Source organism: Cebus imitator, unplaced genomic scaffold, assembly GCF_001604975.1.
Source record: "Cebus imitator isolate Cc_AM_T3 unplaced genomic scaffold, Cebus_imitator-1.0 Scaffold17, whole genome shotgun sequence".
Taxonomy (NCBI): Eukaryota; Metazoa; Chordata; class Mammalia; order Primates; family Cebidae; genus Cebus; species Cebus imitator.
In genome coordinates this window covers 6,034,736-6,052,816 of record NW_016107332.1, presented here as the reverse complement: position 1 = coordinate 6,052,816, position 18,081 = coordinate 6,034,736, and the positions used below count along the sequence as shown (strand labels likewise).

General features: G+C 41.5%; 1 protein-coding gene across 6 annotated transcripts in view; it reads right to left on the bottom strand.

The window, feature by feature from the left end:
• ALPK1 (alpha kinase 1) overlaps window positions 1-18,081 on the bottom strand; it is a 165,989-nt gene that overhangs the window by 29,140 nt on the left and 118,768 nt on the right. For all 6 annotated transcript variants that reach the window (XM_037731943.1, XM_037731937.1, XM_017509944.2 and 3 more), the window contains one exon: window positions 3,286-3,484. In XM_037731943.1, the coding sequence (XP_037587871.1) occupies window positions 3,286-3,484 (199 nt within the window). The remainder of the gene's footprint in view (window positions 1-3,285; window positions 3,485-18,081) is intronic.

Genomic DNA, 18,081 nt, shown 5'->3' with positions numbered 1-18,081 from the left:
TATAAATTTTAATGTAAGGTCATCTTTAGCCAAAAATATTTTCCTCTGAGATTCCCATGGCTCTGGGGAGCAGACATTTCTTTAGAGCATAGTTTTGCATTTGATCTCCTGGGGCCTAGAAATTTCAGTCTTGAACAATTTTTTTCTTAATTATGTGATAGCGGGTTTCCTGCTTTGTGGGCAAAATAAATTCAGACTTTACACTCAAATTTGGCAGAGTTGAGACTTTTATTTTAGGAGGGAGGTTTTTTTTTTTTTTTTTTTTTTTTTTGAGATGGAGTTTCACTCTTGTTACCCAGGCTGGAGTGCAATGGCGTGATCTTGGCTCATCGAAACCTCCGCCTCCTGGGTTCAAGCAATTCTCCTGCCTCAGCCTCCTGAGTAGCTGGGACTACAGGCACACACTACCATGCCCAGCTAATTTTTGTATTTTTAGTAGAGACGGGGTTTCACCATGTTGACTAGGAAGGTCTCAATCTCTTGACCTTGTGATCCACCCGCCTCGGCCTCCCAAAGTGCTGGGATTATAGGCGTGAGCCACCGCACCCGGCCAGTCTTTTTTTTTCCCCCTCCATCCCAGAGCTTGGACCGAGAGCAAGCCTCCTTGTAAATTCTCTGGGCAGGCTGGTGAGACTGATTGTTCAGTCTCCTTTTATAGCCTGTGCAAACCTTTAAGAATTCCAGCTTGATGCAAATATTTTACTTCTTATGTGGGCAACTGTCTCTCATCTCTGCACAGGGATTAAAATGACAGCACCTTCCCTTGAGGACTTTGTTCAAGTGTAAGCGCCTTTGGCTATGTGTCATAAGCGGTAGTCTACTGCTGTGACTTTAAATACCTTTTATGTTTCAGATACCTACAAATCTTTAATTCGCCATGTTTATGTATTGGTAATGGGAGAAGATTCTGCACTTGCTCAGTCCTCCATGTTGATGGAATTGGAAATCTGAGTCTTTATCTGTAACTGTGGTTGGAAAGGTTTTGTCTCCTAATTTCAGGCAAGAGTGAGGTGAGCAGGCCCTGTCAGCCTTCTCTTGCTGCTGGGTGGAATCCTGTGGTGGATACCAGGAAGTGCTGGATCAGAAGGATAATAGCAAGACTGCTGTCCTCTCATATTGCCTTTGTTTTTCTTCCTTAACCCTTACAGTATTATATAATCCCTTTCACTTCTCCATCCCACGACGATTCCTAAGGGTTGGGCCTGAGAGCCTCCTTTCAGCAAATCTTCTGTTGCCCCGAAACCATCTCTGCTCTAAGCCCTGGTCCTTCTCTCCATCTGAGATACCCAGTGTAGGTGGAAGCTCCAGGTATTTTGGGGTAGATGTTTACGTGAGAAGATTGAACTCTGAGGCTGTATTTGTCTTCCTATGGCACTTCTAATAGTGTCTTTGAGGAAAATACAACCCCAACTATTAGGGGAAGAGATCCAGGACCTTCATGTTAGACACAGGATGCTGTGAGCAAAGGAGCATCCTATTCATCCTGATCATACCAAGGCTTTCTCATTATCAGGAGAAAACTGATATACCCCCTGGTTAGAACCTTGAGAGAAATTATTTCAAAAACCCTCCTAAAACAAAATTTTAAAAAGGAAACCTCGTCAGGCATGGCAGCTTACATCTGTAATCCCAGCACTTTGGAAGGCTGAGGCCTGTGGATGACCTGAGGGCAGGAGTTTGAGACCAGCCTGGGTAACACGGCAAAACCCTGTCTTTATAAAAATACAAAAATTAGCTCGGTGTGGTGGCACATGCCTACAGTCTCAGCTACTTAGGAGGCTGAGGTGATGCTTCACCTGAGCCGTGGAAGTCATTGCTGCAATGGGCTGTGATCAGGCAACAGAGCAAGGCTCTGTCTCAAAAACGAAACAAAACAAAACAAAAATGGAAACCTGAAAGATTAGTTTGGCCAGGTAAAAGCAAAGCTATCGACGTCCCTGAGGACAATGTCCCATTTGACGTCAGTTTCCATGTCACACTGTAGCAATGCTGTATAGCATAAAATATGCTACATTAACTCTGTTCCAAGTTCTTCTTGATGAGAACCAATATTAGAGCCCTTCCTGCCCCATCCAGCCCTTGCCACTCTGTTCCCCTCAGAGAACGCCCTGCTCACACATCACTGCCATCTGACACCATCAGAAGGAACAACAGTTGTTATGTTTCCTTCATATCCCAGACATTGTAAATTACATCAGGAACATTTAAAAGAAGAAATTTTTCCTAAGTTCAACTCTGTCCCTGAGTTACTTGAGAATAGTAAATAACAAGACATGCACAATTTATGCACAGTTGCAAGAGCGTAAATGAACTTGGGCTTTTGAAAAGGTAACCTCCACTAGCCCATTTCTCCCATGTCCTTTTGTCTCTGTCCCTCTCTGCATTCAGCAATTGTCCTATTTAGCATAGCTAGTACAGTTCCTTTTCAAAGGAAATGAAGTAAAGAGATTTTAACCTCTTAAAGACCAGAGTTATTAAAATAATAGCAATAGCTAAAACCAATCAGAAAATGAACCAGTACCATTTCTGGGAAGGGTAACTTGCCTTCTCTTTTCATCCTTTATTTTTCAGTCTTGGAAACAGGAATAACAGGCTACACGTTTCTAAATCTAATGGCGATCAGCAATTTAAATACTTCAAGAATTCTATGGAAGTGGACTTCGCAGTAATGCATAGCAGGCCCCCTCCCCTCCAGCCCTCCTCCACACCACGTCTTAAGTTAGAATGTCAGCCTCCTTTTTCATTTCATTCAAAGTGACAGGAAAAAAAAAAAAAGATACTTTAAGACCTAATCAGGTACTGTACCGGTGTTCTGAATGATGAAAAAAACCCTCAAATTACTTCAGTGGGTTTGTCAGCTCCATTGTTAGCTTAGTCAAGTGGCCCTACAGAAAGGAGACAGGAGAACGAAGAGAAAATAGTAGAATTCTAATCTGCTTTTTAAAGGCTCTTGGTCAGAAGTATAGCAATTCAGATACCCCTGTTTGAAAGCAGCAGGACAGATTTGTTAGAAGACAAAAGCTCCAATTAGTATTTTCCACACCCTTTCACAATTTTCTCTACTGCTTTTGGCTCTGAAACCCTTTATGCCAGGGCCTTTGTGCTGGCAAAGAGGCGGGTGGAAGGGCACAGGGGCGGGGGAGGGGAGCCCCGGGCTCGGAAAGGTGGCACGCAGGGCCCGGGTGCCCCGAGTGTCCCGCGGAGGTCAAGTAGCTCGGGAAGGAAGGGGAGCCGCAGACCAGACGACACCGAGGACGCGGGGACAGCCAGCAGGAGGACGCCTACCTGAGTTCATGGAGATTCGAGCCTGGCGAATAACCACCTGCGGGGCAATCGGCGTGGCGGGCTGCAACTTGTGGAGACCTTTGGCGACCTGCAGAAGTTTTCCAGAGACGTCGAGCCCATACAGGAACCGGTCCACCAAGAACACAATAGCTGCCGCCGCGGCACAGTCCCGCGCGAGGATGGAGGCCCTCAGGGACACCTGGAGGAACAGCGTGGAACATCGTGAGCCAGGCGGAAACGCTGGCAGGCTGAGGGCCAGGCTTAGCGTGGGAGGCATTTTCATTAAAACAACAAAACCCACAGAGAGGAAGAGAAAAATTATTAGGCGGCTGAACCAAAAGAAAGAAAATAGAAAAGTCCAATTCAATTGTGCAATAAAATAGTATTTTCTTCATTCCATTTCCCCATTACGTTTATAAAATTATAGAAGCGATAAATGCATACTTCCTGTTGTTAAAAACTCAAACACTAAAGTATATAGTAAAAACTAGAGCGGGGTGTGGTGGCTCACACCTGTAATCCCAGCACTTCAGGAGGCCGAGGCGGGTGGTCACTTGAGGCCAGGAGTTCGAGACTAGCCTGGCTGACATGGTGAAACTCTGTCTCTGCTAAAAACACAAAAATTCGCTGGGCTGGTGGTGGGTGCCTGCAGTCCCAGCTACTCTGGAGGCTGAGGCGGGAGAATCGCTTGAACAGAGGAGGTGGAGGTTGTAGTGAGCCAAGATCCAGCCACTGCACTCCAGCCTGGGAGACAGAGCAAGACTCTGTCTCAACAATAACAACAACAACAAAAGTATATAGGGTAAAAGTGTCCCATAGTTTCCCCACCCTTGATCTAATCTTACTTCTCCTCCTCCCCCAACACTCCTTGACAATGGTTTGGGAGAAAAGATCCTTCCAGAACAGCTATTCTTTTATTTATATTTAGACATTGATTGAGCGTTGTCTTGCTTTGCCTTCCCCTACCCGTCCTATCTCTCTCTCTCATACATAAGTGACGTCACACTAAACATTTTGTTCTGCTGTTTTCTTCTTTCAGTCATCATCATCTGGGAGAACTTCCACGTTAGTTCATGACACTGCTTCATTTATTGCCTACATTTTAATTAGGAAGAACTACAGAATTTTAGATAACAGTGCATATCATCATGTTTAGTTAATGAATAAAATAAGAAAAAGAAGAAAACCAGCATGAAATGAAAGTGTAACATAAAGAGTGAGAAGCAGAAAGAAGCAATCAAGTTTTTATGAAAAACATCATCATCTTTTGCTCTGCTAGGGTGTTATACTAAAGACCTTTGATTTAGTGGTTACATATCCAGTAGCATAAATGAGTTTATCACCCAAATACCGTTATCCTCATATGCTAAACTAAATCATACTGAGTGCTTTCTGGGCATGTTTCTTCACACTTGAAGCCAAGAAAGCATTGTAAGCATTGCCCATTTTCCTACTACGATGTTGCTACACAAAGCACTGCTTTCATCACCACATAATCCTAAGTACTAACACTTACTGGGCAAAACCAGGTGCCAAGCACAGTGCTAGGTGATTCATATGCACTAACTCAATAAATTCTCCTAGCAATCCTAAGAGGCAGGTTCTATTATTACTCCCATCTTACAGATGGGAAATCTGAGATGCAGAGAGGTCAAGTGATATGCCAAGGTCACATGACCTGTGACTAAGAGCTGGGGTTTGAACACAGGAGGTCCAAATCCAGATCCTACACGCTCCCTTGTTGTCCTAACTCTGTGTTAGAAAGCTGGATGGAGCTGCTGGGAGTCTGGAGGGGTCCAGGTAGCGAGTTAACAGGGCAGAGTACCAGAGCAAAAGAGCTGCATAAAGCAAGTTCAGAGACCTGCAGAGGGTCCCCTTTGAGTCAATTATCTGATACTTACTATTTTATTAATAAATACCAAAAAATAATCAGCAGTTCCAGAATATTTGTATCTGCAGGCTTTCATCAATCAGGTAATGCCTGCCAAATACCAGCACAATAACATTTCTGTTTTAAAACTGATGCGTACTGTTAAGACTTTTAAACTATCAATGTGTTTCCTGAGTATAAAATCTTTTACTCTATTTATCTTTTTGGTCTGAGTCAATCATTGCTCTCATTGTGATGGAGTTGCCAACTGTTGGGGAGAATGTATCTTCTCTCCTCTCCATGTTTCCTTCCTTGTGAAGGGAACTCAATGACCATAGCACCCCCGGCCTCTTTCTATCACTTTCCCCACTCTGCTCCATGTATGGTGAAGTGACTAATCTTACTGGTAAATTTGAGAAGAATAAAGTGGCCATGTATGACCTCTCTTCTCCCTTTTTTCTCTAAAGGAAACAGGAATTTGTCAATACTTTTCTACATCTTAAGTCTTGTCTAGTAAGCTGCCCCACATGGAGTAATTCTGCTTGTCCCTGTAATTCCTGTGACTAAATGGAGAAGTCTATATAACTCTTGGGTTCCACTAGCAGATTTCCTATGTTTAATACAAAGCTGTATCTTCTAACTTACCCTTTATCAGAATCAAAGGTAATATTTCATCGCTTCCTTGCCTCTTTTATTTCTCCATATTCTCAGAATCCAGGAGAGGAAGAGAGGTACTGTTTATTGGATCCTTCCAAAGACCCTGACATAAGTAATGAACAGCCTTTCTAAGGCAGACAATAACCCTTTCTAGGGAAACTGCTGTGCCCACAGCTCCTGTCTTTGAGGTAGGTGTGTATTTTTCTACTTGGCCTTGACACCCTTTTTTCTCCACCCAACCACCAGATCAAGGCCACCTGATTGAGAGGAGCTACCTGATAACCTGACCCCTCCTGACTCTGTGGTCAGGCTTTAAAAAACAAATGTATCAATCTGAACTAAGAAACATAGAAAGAATTAGCCTGTCTTTGAAGGATAGAAAGTAGAGTATAGCCAAGCCATGTTTATGGGCAACACAAGGGAAGATTCAAGAATGGCTCTGAAGGCAAGTCCACCTTTTCATGAGTGTCATTCTAGGAGTTACATGTCTCATTTAGTATGCCACATGTATTTTCAAAATAATGCACACCCCCTTTTATGTGTTCACTTGATTGAGCTTCTGTTCCTTCCAACCAGAAAAAGCCTAACTAAAATTGCAATGCTCAAAACTTCTACTGAGTTTGTCAATAAAATATCAATCTGAAAAATACAAGCTTCAAAATGAGAAAAAGTCAGTTGGCTGGGCGTGGTGGCTCACACCTGTAATCCCAGCACTTTGGGAGGCTGAGATGGGTGGATCACTTGAGGTCAAAAGTTCAAGACCAGCCTGGCCAACATGGTGAAACCCTGTCTCAACTAAAAATATAAAAATTAGCTGGGCATGGTGGCACATGCCTTTAATCCCAGTTACTCAGGAGGCCGAGGCAGGAGACTCACTTGAACCCAGGAGGTGGAGGTTGCAGTGAGCCGAGATGGCGTCACTGCACTCCAGCCTGGGCAACAGAGCGATACTTGGTCTCAAAAAAAAAAAAAAAAAAAAAAAAGTCAGTCATTTGACATTCACAAAATGTAAATCAAAGATGGAAAAGCAAATTGATGGTTTTATATGTGGCCAGCTGTGTCTCATAAGGGCCAGCAAGAGTCTTTCCTGTGCTAAGGACACATAGATATAGTCCTTTGTTTTGTGCCTTCAGCTACTATCTTCACTACTTGCTCTTTCTGCCACTGCCAGCCTTCCTTCTGCTTTTGCTTAGAAAGAACACCACCATTCCTGCCTCCCTGCTCATGGCTATGGACCTTGGTTGGAGGGTGGGTACTCAGATAGCCCGTGAATGCCCTCTTTTTGATGTTACACTTCAGTGCGTGCTTGATTTCCAGTTTTGCTCTCCATTTTTATTGGTATCTTACTTTAGTTTTAGGGAAGCTTCAGTAATTACTCTAGCTGCAATGTTCAGAGGCAGGATATTCTCCAGAAGTGATTTCCCACTCTGTCCTCACTGAGAATAATGGTTTCCACTTGTGTAGCACCATCTAGTCTATGAAAAATATTCAAACACACTAAGGCATTTAAATTTTATAGTAACTCTATAATCTAAACAAGAAAAGGAAGCTGAAGGTGAGAGGTTAAGCGACTTTCCAAAGTTACAACATCAAAAGAGTCAGAGCTAGGCAAGAATTCATGTCTCCCTCTCTTTTATTTTTATTTATTTATTTATTTTTAATTAATTAATTTTTAGAGACAAGGTCTCACTCTGTCACCCACGCTGGAGTGCAGTGGCTGACCATCTATATGGCTCACTGCAGCCTCATCCTCCTGGGCCCAAGTGATCCTGCTACCTCAGTCACCGAGTAGCTGGCATTACAGGCACGAGCCACTGTTACCAGCATCTCTCTTTCATCGTGATAAAAAACGCATATCATAAAATTAACCATCTTGACCCTTTTTAAGTGTACATTTCAGTAGTGTTAAGTATGTTCACATTGTTGCAAAACAGATCTCCAGACCTCTTTCATTTTGCAAATCCAAAACTTTATACCCATGAAACAACAACTCCCCTTTTTCCACTCTCCCCAGTTCCTGGCAACCACCATTCTACTGTAGGGGAGAAGAGCTGTGATACCTTTCCTCTGCCGTCGTAAAGGTCACAGCTGACACTCCTATAACACAAGACAGGTTAGCAAGAGAAAGCATATCAAGTTTATTTAATCAAAGTTTGACATTACATGGGAGCCTTTAGAAATGAAGACCCAAAGACCCAGAAAAAAACTGTCCATTTTAATGCTTAGATTTGACAAAGAATAGACAGCCATGTAGAAATGTGATTGGACAGAAGGAGTAATGATAATAGACTAGGTGTGGTGGGACTCAGCAAGACCTATCGGGTGGGATTTTTCTCAGCCTCTCTGTGTAGCATCCTTCCTTTCAGGTACAGGTCTTATAATCTACTATCAGACAAGATAGGTCAGAGTTTTTTTGTTTGTTTGTTTGTTTGTTTATGGCCAGCTGCTACACAGAAAGGAAGGAAGTTGGAGTAATATTTCTAGGTCTTTTGGCTTGCTTTGGTGGAGAGGGGTTCTAACTTCTACAGCGTTCCTTGAGGAAGAGGAATTCTGTGGTTTCTATGGCTTGGTTTAGTGGTAAAAGATGGGTGAGAGACAGGAGGGCAGGAGAAGGTCAGAGAAAACTTGCTTCTGAGGCTGCTTCTGGGATCTTTCAATCTCCTTTAGTTCAGAGTACTCAGCATGCCAAAGCACCATACTTTGGGGCATGCTTTTCTGAGCTCCAATATTACTTTCTGCTTCTATGAGGTTGGCCACTTTAGATACCTCATATTAGTGGAATCATAAAGCACTGATCTTTTTACTTCCTTTAGCGTATCTTCAAGGTCCATCCATATTGTGGCATGTGGCAGGATTTCCTTCTCTTTTAAGGTTGAATAATGTTCCATTGTATGTATATACCCGCATTTTGTTTATTCATTCATCCAGCAGTGAACATTTGGGTTTCTTCATCTCTTTTCATTGTGAGTAGTGCTCCCATGGACATAGGTGTGCTAATACCTCTTTGACACACTGCTTTACTTCTTTTGGATATATACCTAGAAGTGGGATTGTTTGATCACATGGGAGTTTTACGTTTAATTTTTTGAGGAACCTCCATACTGTTTTCCACAGAGTTTGAGCCATTTACAAGCCCACCAACAGTGCACAGGTTCCATTTCCTCCACGTCTTTGCCAATACTTGAGGATCACAAGTCTCTTGAGCATCAGTTCACCTGCTTTTCTCCTGTGGCCTGAGCAGTGTCTAATCAAATCTAATCTGGGAAGAAGTTGGGTCTTTAAAGCTGGGGCTGAACTCACTGTTGAGCCCAAACAGCAGTTTTAGGGGCTCCACATCCTTCATTATAATGAGAAAATTCTATGAAAAGGAAGACAAGGCCAAATAAAAACAAATTTCAAATGAAAAGAGTATCCTTGTTACATGTTTAAAAATGAGAGAAAGCAAAGAAAACTTCCTGGGAGATGGCTTTTAATTTTAGTGCTTTGATATTCTCCAGCAAAAGTTGGTATTATGAGAGCAAATGATGATTTTGTGATAGCTGGGGATCACTACAGCTGGACACTACTCACAGTGAGCTGCAAGGACACTTTGTAAGTCCGGTGGCATCCTTTATGAAATGGTCTCCCTGAGTTATGAGATGGAGCTTCTCGGAGTCTGGGGAGGCCAAGGTAGCCAGAGTTCCCAGGGCGGAGTACCAGAAGAAAATACTGCACAAAGCAAGTTCAGAGATCTGCAGAGATCCCCTTTGAGAAGTCCGCAGAACACTGATCAGCTTCTGCATGTAAGGAAACCACCCAAAGCTGGGGAAAGAGTCACCTGAAATGAACTTAGGAAACCTTTCTTAGACCTCAAGCAGCTTGTGTTTCTATCACCCAGTGTAGAAGAGTCTTGTCATTTACAGGGTGTGGGGTATTCAGAAAGGTATTGCTTCAGGAGGGAGATGAAATTAGCCTTCAAGTATGACTGTTCTTGGCCAACTCTGATAACTTAGAAGCAAGCTTCAAAAGAATCAAATTATTTCCTAACTTGTCTGAGTCCGAGAACAAAGCTCAAGAATATTTGTAGGCACACGAAATGCTCATAATCCAAGAAGGTGAAATTTACAATATCCAACATTCAGTCAAAAATTACCGGGTATGAAAGAAGCCCAGATTGCACAGAAAAAGAAATCAATATAAAGTGACCCCCTACATTACAGTTCAAGAAGGTGAAGTAAACACTAGGTATATGCAGTACAGACATGGAAGATATAAAAATTGATGCAAGTAAAACTTTCAGAGATTAAAGCAATATAATGCCTGAGATGAAGCCACAGGTATCTCGGTTTGTTTCCTAGCTCTAGCACTTATTTGCCATGGCAGGTTACTTGACCACTCTAGTCTCAGTGACGTTGTCTGTGAAATGTGGATAATATTCATTGCAGTGCTGTTTTCAGGATTAGAGGAAGTGTGGTCAAATGCTCAGCACAGAGCTTGGTAGATTTTAAGTACTTAATAAATGACATGGAACACTATGAAAAAAAAACAGAAAGAGGTCAGCCACTCATTTCCACTCTTTTATATGACAAAATATGGACAGGCACAGATAGACTCCCAAAGTGAGTTTCAGTGGAATTTTCAATAGAGCAAAACAGAAATAACGGGTCATGCATGTAACACCTACAAGGCTTACTCAGAGAATGGCTAAACCTCTCATTTTGTTCAATCTCTTTCTTTTCTTCACCAACTCCGAGAATTGATGTTACTGGAAACTGAGAAAGGAAAAGGAAAATGAGCAGGTTCTGTGGCACTTGGTGAGGGAAAGCTGGATCTTGAAAGGAGGCCCTCTCAGCACACGTGTGCGAATTGCTTTTGGCCATCGCCAATGGAGGAATCCCTCCCCAAGCACCTGTAAACTGATGCTGCAAACACCCCATTCTGCATCCCTCAAGAACACGCCGTATATTTGAGTGGAGAACATTGCCTAATCTATTTTTCCCCCTTCTACTCTTAATAGGTTGGAGCACAAAAGCCTGAGAGAGGGTGACCTGCCAGACAAAAGGGCCTTTGAGTTCCTTGGAAAAGTAGACTTGGAGGAGGATGGAAGGAATCCAAGTGGCCCTATTATTTCCACTTGCACTAATTAGACATTTTTCTGTCAGCTATTGAGCACTGCTGAGAGGCCAAACTCACTGAATTCATTTCTAAAGTGTTTACAGAAGTTTGCATCTGTTTGTGTCTCTTCAGGAGGAAAATAAGCACTTCAATAGCATTGTGGAAAATCTAAACGAAGCATCCTATTCTGGAGGACCTGGCATCCCTGCAGCTGCATAATTTAACTCCCGTTCAGGGCCCAAACCTCTCGCATCTCTCTCCAAGACCTAACGATGCAAAATGCAGAGAAGTCAACTCAGGAGAATCTTTTCTTTCTTTTCATTTTCTTTTCTCTTCCCCTTTTGAAACGGCAGCATGCTGTGCACTACATACAGATTTAGGTGGGTATCATTCTTGCAGCCCCTCTGTCGTGTTTCTACCAGCACTCTGAGAAATTAATACCCACTTTCATTTGCTGCCAAGTAAGGGGATAGTAAATTCCTCAGCAGTAAAGCAGAATACATCATCATCCTGGGAATCTTCCCAAAATGTGTGCCGGAGGCGGGGGCACTCTGACATCAGAAGGAGAAAAATGAAAGAGGGCCCAAGTGTGTGGTAGGGAAGGGACGCTAAAGAGTTTCCCTACATGGTAAAATGTGCCTGGGTTATGCACAATTAGATTAACATGAAAGGGAGCCCCTCTCCCTCCCCCAACCCCTAAAAAAGAAAGAAAAAGAAAATAACACAAAAACCCTAACCCACTGACTACATGGGCAATGCCTTTGAAATGCATATTGGTCTACATGGAATTTGATTCAGGATTCTTTTTGTTTGGGCTTTCAGGCCCACTACTGACCTGCCATCACAGAGGACTCAAAAATATGATCTTTTTGGGTAGTGTCACAGTAACAGAATTTTAGTGTTGGGATGAACATAGTATAGCTCAAGATAAAAAACGAACAGGAATGCTAATCATTTCTCTTTCCTCGGTGGCTGACTTACGGGAAGACTGTCCAAACAGCAATCCAATTGTATTTTTCCTGTTATGTGATCATGTTTAAATAAAAATATGTGGATGCGGATGAGAGAATGTGCAGGATTTCTGAAGAGAGAGGCTCACAAATGCACATACACAGACACAAGCACAGACACACACACAGTTTTTTTTCACATCTGTTTTCGGGATGGGGAATAACAGGGTTATAATTGTGTTGAAGGCATAAAGGGAACTTCATGGCTAGGAAGCTGAATCAGGTGGTAAAGGAATTAAACTCCACAATGAGATTTCGATACACAGATGATTGAAAAAATGCTAAAGAGCCTTTTCTAAGGGCTCTTGCTGAACAGCAACAAGGAAAAGTGTGTGCTGTTTTCATGGTTCCTTGCATTAGCGCCAGCCCCTCCTGATGCCGAGCATCAAGTTTAGGTCCCAGCTATGGGTTCAAAGCCGTGATGTGTTCACAGCAATGACAATGGCAGCTGTTCTCAAGAGGCGGGCTGGGTGAGGGGGCTCAGAACTGAAGCCATCTGGCACTGCAATTGGCAGGAGCAGTGTAAAGGAAAATTATTGCTGCATAACAAACTGGGAGATTGGCAAAAGGCAGGGAAAGATGGAAGGGAGGTGGGGAAGGGAGATGAGGAATTAGCAGAATAAACACATGAAAAGTGACTGACACCTGCATGGTTGTCCATCAATAGTAAAAGCAGAGTAAAAGTAGTACAGATCAAACTGGTGGACTCAAGTCAATGGAAGACCAAACATGGCACGCTCTGTATTTGTACACCCACTAAATGTGACAAGGAGGTGAGAAGAAAAAGCTGATCTTTCTTAAGGTTTATTCCCAGTGCCTGCAAACATTTCATTCGCCTTTCTTTCACTTTTACCAATAGAAAATGCAGATTCAAACACTTCTGGACAATAGTTGTAAGCTTTTTCTCTATTTTAATATCTAAAGATAATATTTTTGATCATCTCACCCTTTCTCAAATCTACTGTATATGGAGTTGGCCAGCTGTTAAAGGGAAAAGAAAGCAGTATCAAAATAGACAACCACCTAACCAGAATCCCTGTGAATCTCATGGCCCTAGGAGCTAGGGACCTGCATGCCTTAACTCTCTTCTGGTGCCCAGGTTGCTATGGCTAGCATGAGTCCAGTTATCATTCTTTGTGATTTCTGCATCCACAGTGATGATTCTTCCAGCACACTGCTGTCTCTTGCCCATGACCTTCTTCTCCCCAATTAGCTTCTTCTACACCCCACCTTAGTCACCTACTCTCATGATTGGTCATACCTTAGAATGTACCATTTTGGCAGCATTTAAGAATCTCAATGTAAGCAATGCATTCTCTGGTCTTTATCCAATGTTCTTTCAGCTTCCTTCTTCTATAGCACAAATCCAACAATTCTGCAATCTTTCTGGGACACCCACACAATTCATTGACCCTACTCTTTTGTACTATCCCTGTCAATCATCTCATGTCCTCACTTCCCTCTTTAAATTCCATAGTGCATAAATGTAATAACTTTTAAAAAGCATTCTTGTCTCCTCTGCCCTTTTCTGCCTCTGTTATATTTTTCTGGCAAATTCCAACCATATTTATTGTTAGAGAAAAGCTTTGGCCTCACATTAGAGTCACCAGGTGGGACTTTCTTTTTTTTTTTTTTAAATTTTACTTTAGGTGCATACTATATTTGGCATTTCTCCCCATGTTATCCCTCCCCGCCCTCCCCACCCCCTGCTGTCTCTCCCGTACCCCCTCAACTGCCCCCAGTGTGTGATGCTCCTCTCCCTGAGTCCATGTGTTCTCATTGTTCAACACCCACCTATGAGTGAGAACATGTGGTGTTTGGCTTTCTGTTCTTGTGTCAGTTTGCTGAGAATGATGGTTTCCAGATTCATCCAAGTCCCTACAAAGGACATAAACTCATCGTTTTTTATGGCTGCATAGTATTCCATGGTGTATATGTACTACATTTCCTTTGTTCAGTCTATAATTGATGGGCATTTGGGTTGGTTCCAGGTCTTTGGTATTGTACACAGGGCTGCAATGAACATACATGTGCATGTGTCTTAACAGTAGAACGATTTATAGTTCTTTGGGTATATACCCAGTAATGGGATTGCTGAGTCAAATGGAATTTATATTTCTAGATCCTTGAGAAACCGCCACACTGTCCTCCAAAATGGTTGAACTAATTTATGCTCCTACCAACTGTGTAAGAGCGTTCCTATTTCTCCACATCCTCTCCAGCATCTGTTGTCTCCAGATTTTTTTAATGATCGCCATTCTAACTGGTGTGAGATGGTATCTCAATGTGGTTTTGATTTGCATTTCTCTAATGACCAGTGATGATGAGCTTTTTTCATATGTTTCTTGGCCTCATATATGTCTTCTATTGAAAAGTGTTCAAAAGAACACTTTTGTTCATATTCTTCGCCCACTTTTGAATGGGGTTGTTTGTTTTTTTCTAGTATATCTGTTTTAGTTCTTTGTAGATTCTGGATATTAGCCCTTTTTCAGATGGGTAGATTGCAAAATTTTTTTCCCATTCTGTTGGTTGCTGGTTCACTCTAATAGTAGTTTCTTTTGCTGTACAGAAGCTCTGAATTTTAATTAGATCCCATTTGTCTATCTTGGCTTTTATTGCCATTGCTTTTGGTGTTTTAGTCATGAAGTCCTTGCCTATGCCTATGTCCTGAATGGTTTTGCCTACATTTTCTTCTAGTGTTTTTATGGTGTTAGATTTTATGTTTAAATCTTTAATCCATCTGGAGTTAATTTTAGTGTAAGGTGACTGGTAGGGGTCCAGTTTCTGCTTTCTGCACATTGCTAGCCAGTTTTCCCAATACCATTTATTAAACATGGAGTCCTTTCCCCATTGCTTGTTTTTGTCAGGTTTGTCAAAGATCAGATGGTTGTAGATGTGTGGTGTTGCTTCTGGGGCCTCTGTTCTGTTCCATTGGTCTATGTCTCTGTTTTGGTACCAGTACCATGCTGTTTTGATTACTGTAGCCTTGTAGTATAGTTTGAAGTCTGGCAGTGTGAGCCTCCAGCTTTGCTCTTTTTGCTTAGGATTGTCTTGGCTATGCAGGCTCTCTTGTGATTCCGTATGAAATTTAAAGTGGTTTTTTCCAGTTCTGTGAAGAAGGTCATTGGTAGCTTGATGAGGATAGCATTGAATCTATAGATTACTTTGGGTAGTATGGCCATTTTCATGATATTAATTCTTCCTAACCATTATCATGGAATGTTTTTCCATCTGTTTGTGTCCTCTCTTATTTCATTGAGCAGTGGTTTGTAGTTCTCCTTGAAGAGGTCCATCCTTTGTTAGTTGTATTCCTAGGTATTTTATTCTCTTTGCAGCCATTGTGAATGGGAGATTGCTCTTGATTTGGCTCTCTGTTAGTCTGTTATTGGTGTATAGGAATGCTTGTGATTTCTGCATATTGATTTTGTATCCTGAGACTTGCTGAAGTTGCTTATCAGTTTGAGAAGATTTTGGGCTGAGATGATGGTCTTCTAGATATACAATCATGTCATCTGCAAATAGAGACAGTTTGACTTCCTCCTTTCCTATTTGAATACGCTTTATTTCTTTTTCTTGCCTGATTGCTCTGGCTAGAACTTCCAATACTATATTGAATAGGAGTGGTGAGAGAGGGCATCCTTGTCTAGTGCCTGATTTCAAAGGGAATTTTTCCAGCTTTTGCACATTCAGTATGATATTAGCATGAAGGGCTGTTGAATTTTGTCGAAGGCCTTCTCTATATCTATTGAGATAATCATGTGGTTTTTGTCTTTGGTTCTGTTTATATAATGGATTACGTTTATGGATTTGTGTATGTTGAACCAACCTAGCATCCCCAGTATGAAGCCTACTTGATCTTCATGGATAAGCTTCTTGATATGCTGTTGCAATCTGTTTGCCAGCATTTTATTGAAGATTTTTGTGTTGATGTTCATCATGGATATTGGCCTGAAGTTTTCTTTTTTAGTTGAGTCTCTGCTTGGTTTTGGTATCACAATGATGTTGTTCTCATAAAATGAGTTAGGGAGGATTCCTTCCTTTTTTATTGTTTGATACAGTTTCAGAAGGAATGGAACCAGCTCCTCTTTGTACGTCTGGTAGAATTCGGCTATGAACCCGTCTGGACCTGGACTTTTTTTCGTTTGTAGGCTATTGATTGTTGCATCTACTTCAGCCCTTGTTATTGGTCTATTCAGGGTTTCAACTTCCTCCTGATTTAGTCTTGGTAGAATACAAGTGTCTAGGAGTTTATCCATTTCTTCCTCGTTTACTGGTTTATGTGCATAGAGCTGTTTGTAGTAATCTCTGATAGTAGTTTGTGTTTCTGGGGGATCAGTGGTGATATCCCCTTTATCGTTTTTTATTGCATCTGTTTGATTCTTCTCCCTTTTCTTTTTTATTAATCTGGCTAGCGGTCTATTTTATTGATCTTTTCAAAAAACCAGCTCCCGGATTTATTGATTTTTTGAAGGGTTTTTTTGTGTCTCTATCTCCTTCAGTTCTGCTCTGATCTTAGTTATTTCTTGTCTTCTGCTAGCTTTTGAGTTTTTTTAATCTTGATCCTCTAGCTCTTTCAATTTTGATGATACAGTGTCAATTTTAGATCATTCCTTGTTTCTCATTGTGGGCATTTATTGCTATAAATTTCTCTCTCAACATTGCTTTAAAGGTGTCCCAGAGATTCTAGTAAGTTGTGTCTTCATTCTGACTGGTTTCAAAGAATATCTTTATTTCTGCCTTCATTTCATTGTTTATTCAGTTGACACTCAGAAGTAAGTTGTTCAGTTTCCAAGTGGTTGTGTGGATTTGAGTGTGTTTCCTAATCCTGAGTTCTAGTCTGATAGACTGTTTGTTATGATTTCCATTCTTTTGCATTTGCTAAGGAGTGATTTGCTTCCAATGATGTGGTCAATTTTAGAGTAAATGCAATGTGGTACTCAGAAAAATATATATTCTGTGGATTTGGGGTGGAGCGTTCTTTACATGTCTATTAGGTTTGCTCGGTCCAGCTCTGCATTCAAGTCCTGGGTGTCCTTGTTAATCTTCTGTGTCATTGACCTGTCTAATATTGACAGTGGAGTGTTGAAGTCTCCCACTATTATTGTGTGGGAGTCTAAATCTCATTTTAGGCCATTAAGAACTTGCTTTATGTATCTGGGTGCTCCTGTGTTGGGTGTGTATATATTTAGGAGAGTTAGCTCCTCTTGTTGGATTGATCCTTTTACCATTTTGTAGTGTCCTTCTTTGTCTCTTTTGATCTTTGTTGGTTTGAAGTCCATTTTATCAGAGACTAGGATTGCAACCCCTGCTTTTTGTTGTTGTTATTGTTCCCCATTTGCTTGGTAAATCTTCTTCCATCCCTTTATTTTGAGTCTATGTGTGTCTTTGTATGTGAGATGGGTTTCCTGAATATAGCACACTGATGGGTCTTGACTTTTTATCCAGTTTGCCAGTGTGTGTCTTTTGATTGGGGTGGTTAGGCTATTTACATTCAATGTTAATATTGTTATGTGTGAATTTGATCCTGCCATTTTGTTACTGGCTGGTTTTCTTTCTCATTAGTTGGCTCATTTTCTTCATTGCATTTTTGTTGTTTGCCAACTGGTTTGCTTTTGCAGTGACTGGTACTTGTTCCTTTCCATGCTTAGTATTTCTTTCAGGAGCTCTTATAGGGCAGGTCTAGTAGTGAGGAAATCTCTTAGTAATTGCTTGTCTGTAAAGGATTTTATTTATCCTTCACTTATGAAGCTTAGTTTAGCTGGATATGAGATTCTGGGTTAAAAGTTCTTTTCTTTAAGGATGTTGAATATTGGCCCCACTCTCTTCTGGCTTGTAGGGTTTCTGCCAAGCAATTTGCTGTGAGTCTGATTGGCTTCCCTCTGTGGGTGACCTGGCCCTTCTCTTTGGCTGCCCTTAGCATTTTTTCCTTCATTTCAACCCTGGTGAATCTGACGATTATGTGCCTTGGGGTTGCTCTTCTTGAGGAATATCTTTGTGGAGTTCTCTGTATTTCATGAATTTGAATGTTGGACTGCTTTGCTAGGCTTGGGAAATTCTCCTGGATAATATCCTGAAGAGTATTTTCCAGCTTGGATTCATTCTCCCCATCATATTCAGGTACACTGATCAAGCATAGATTAGGTCTTTTCACATAATCCCATATTT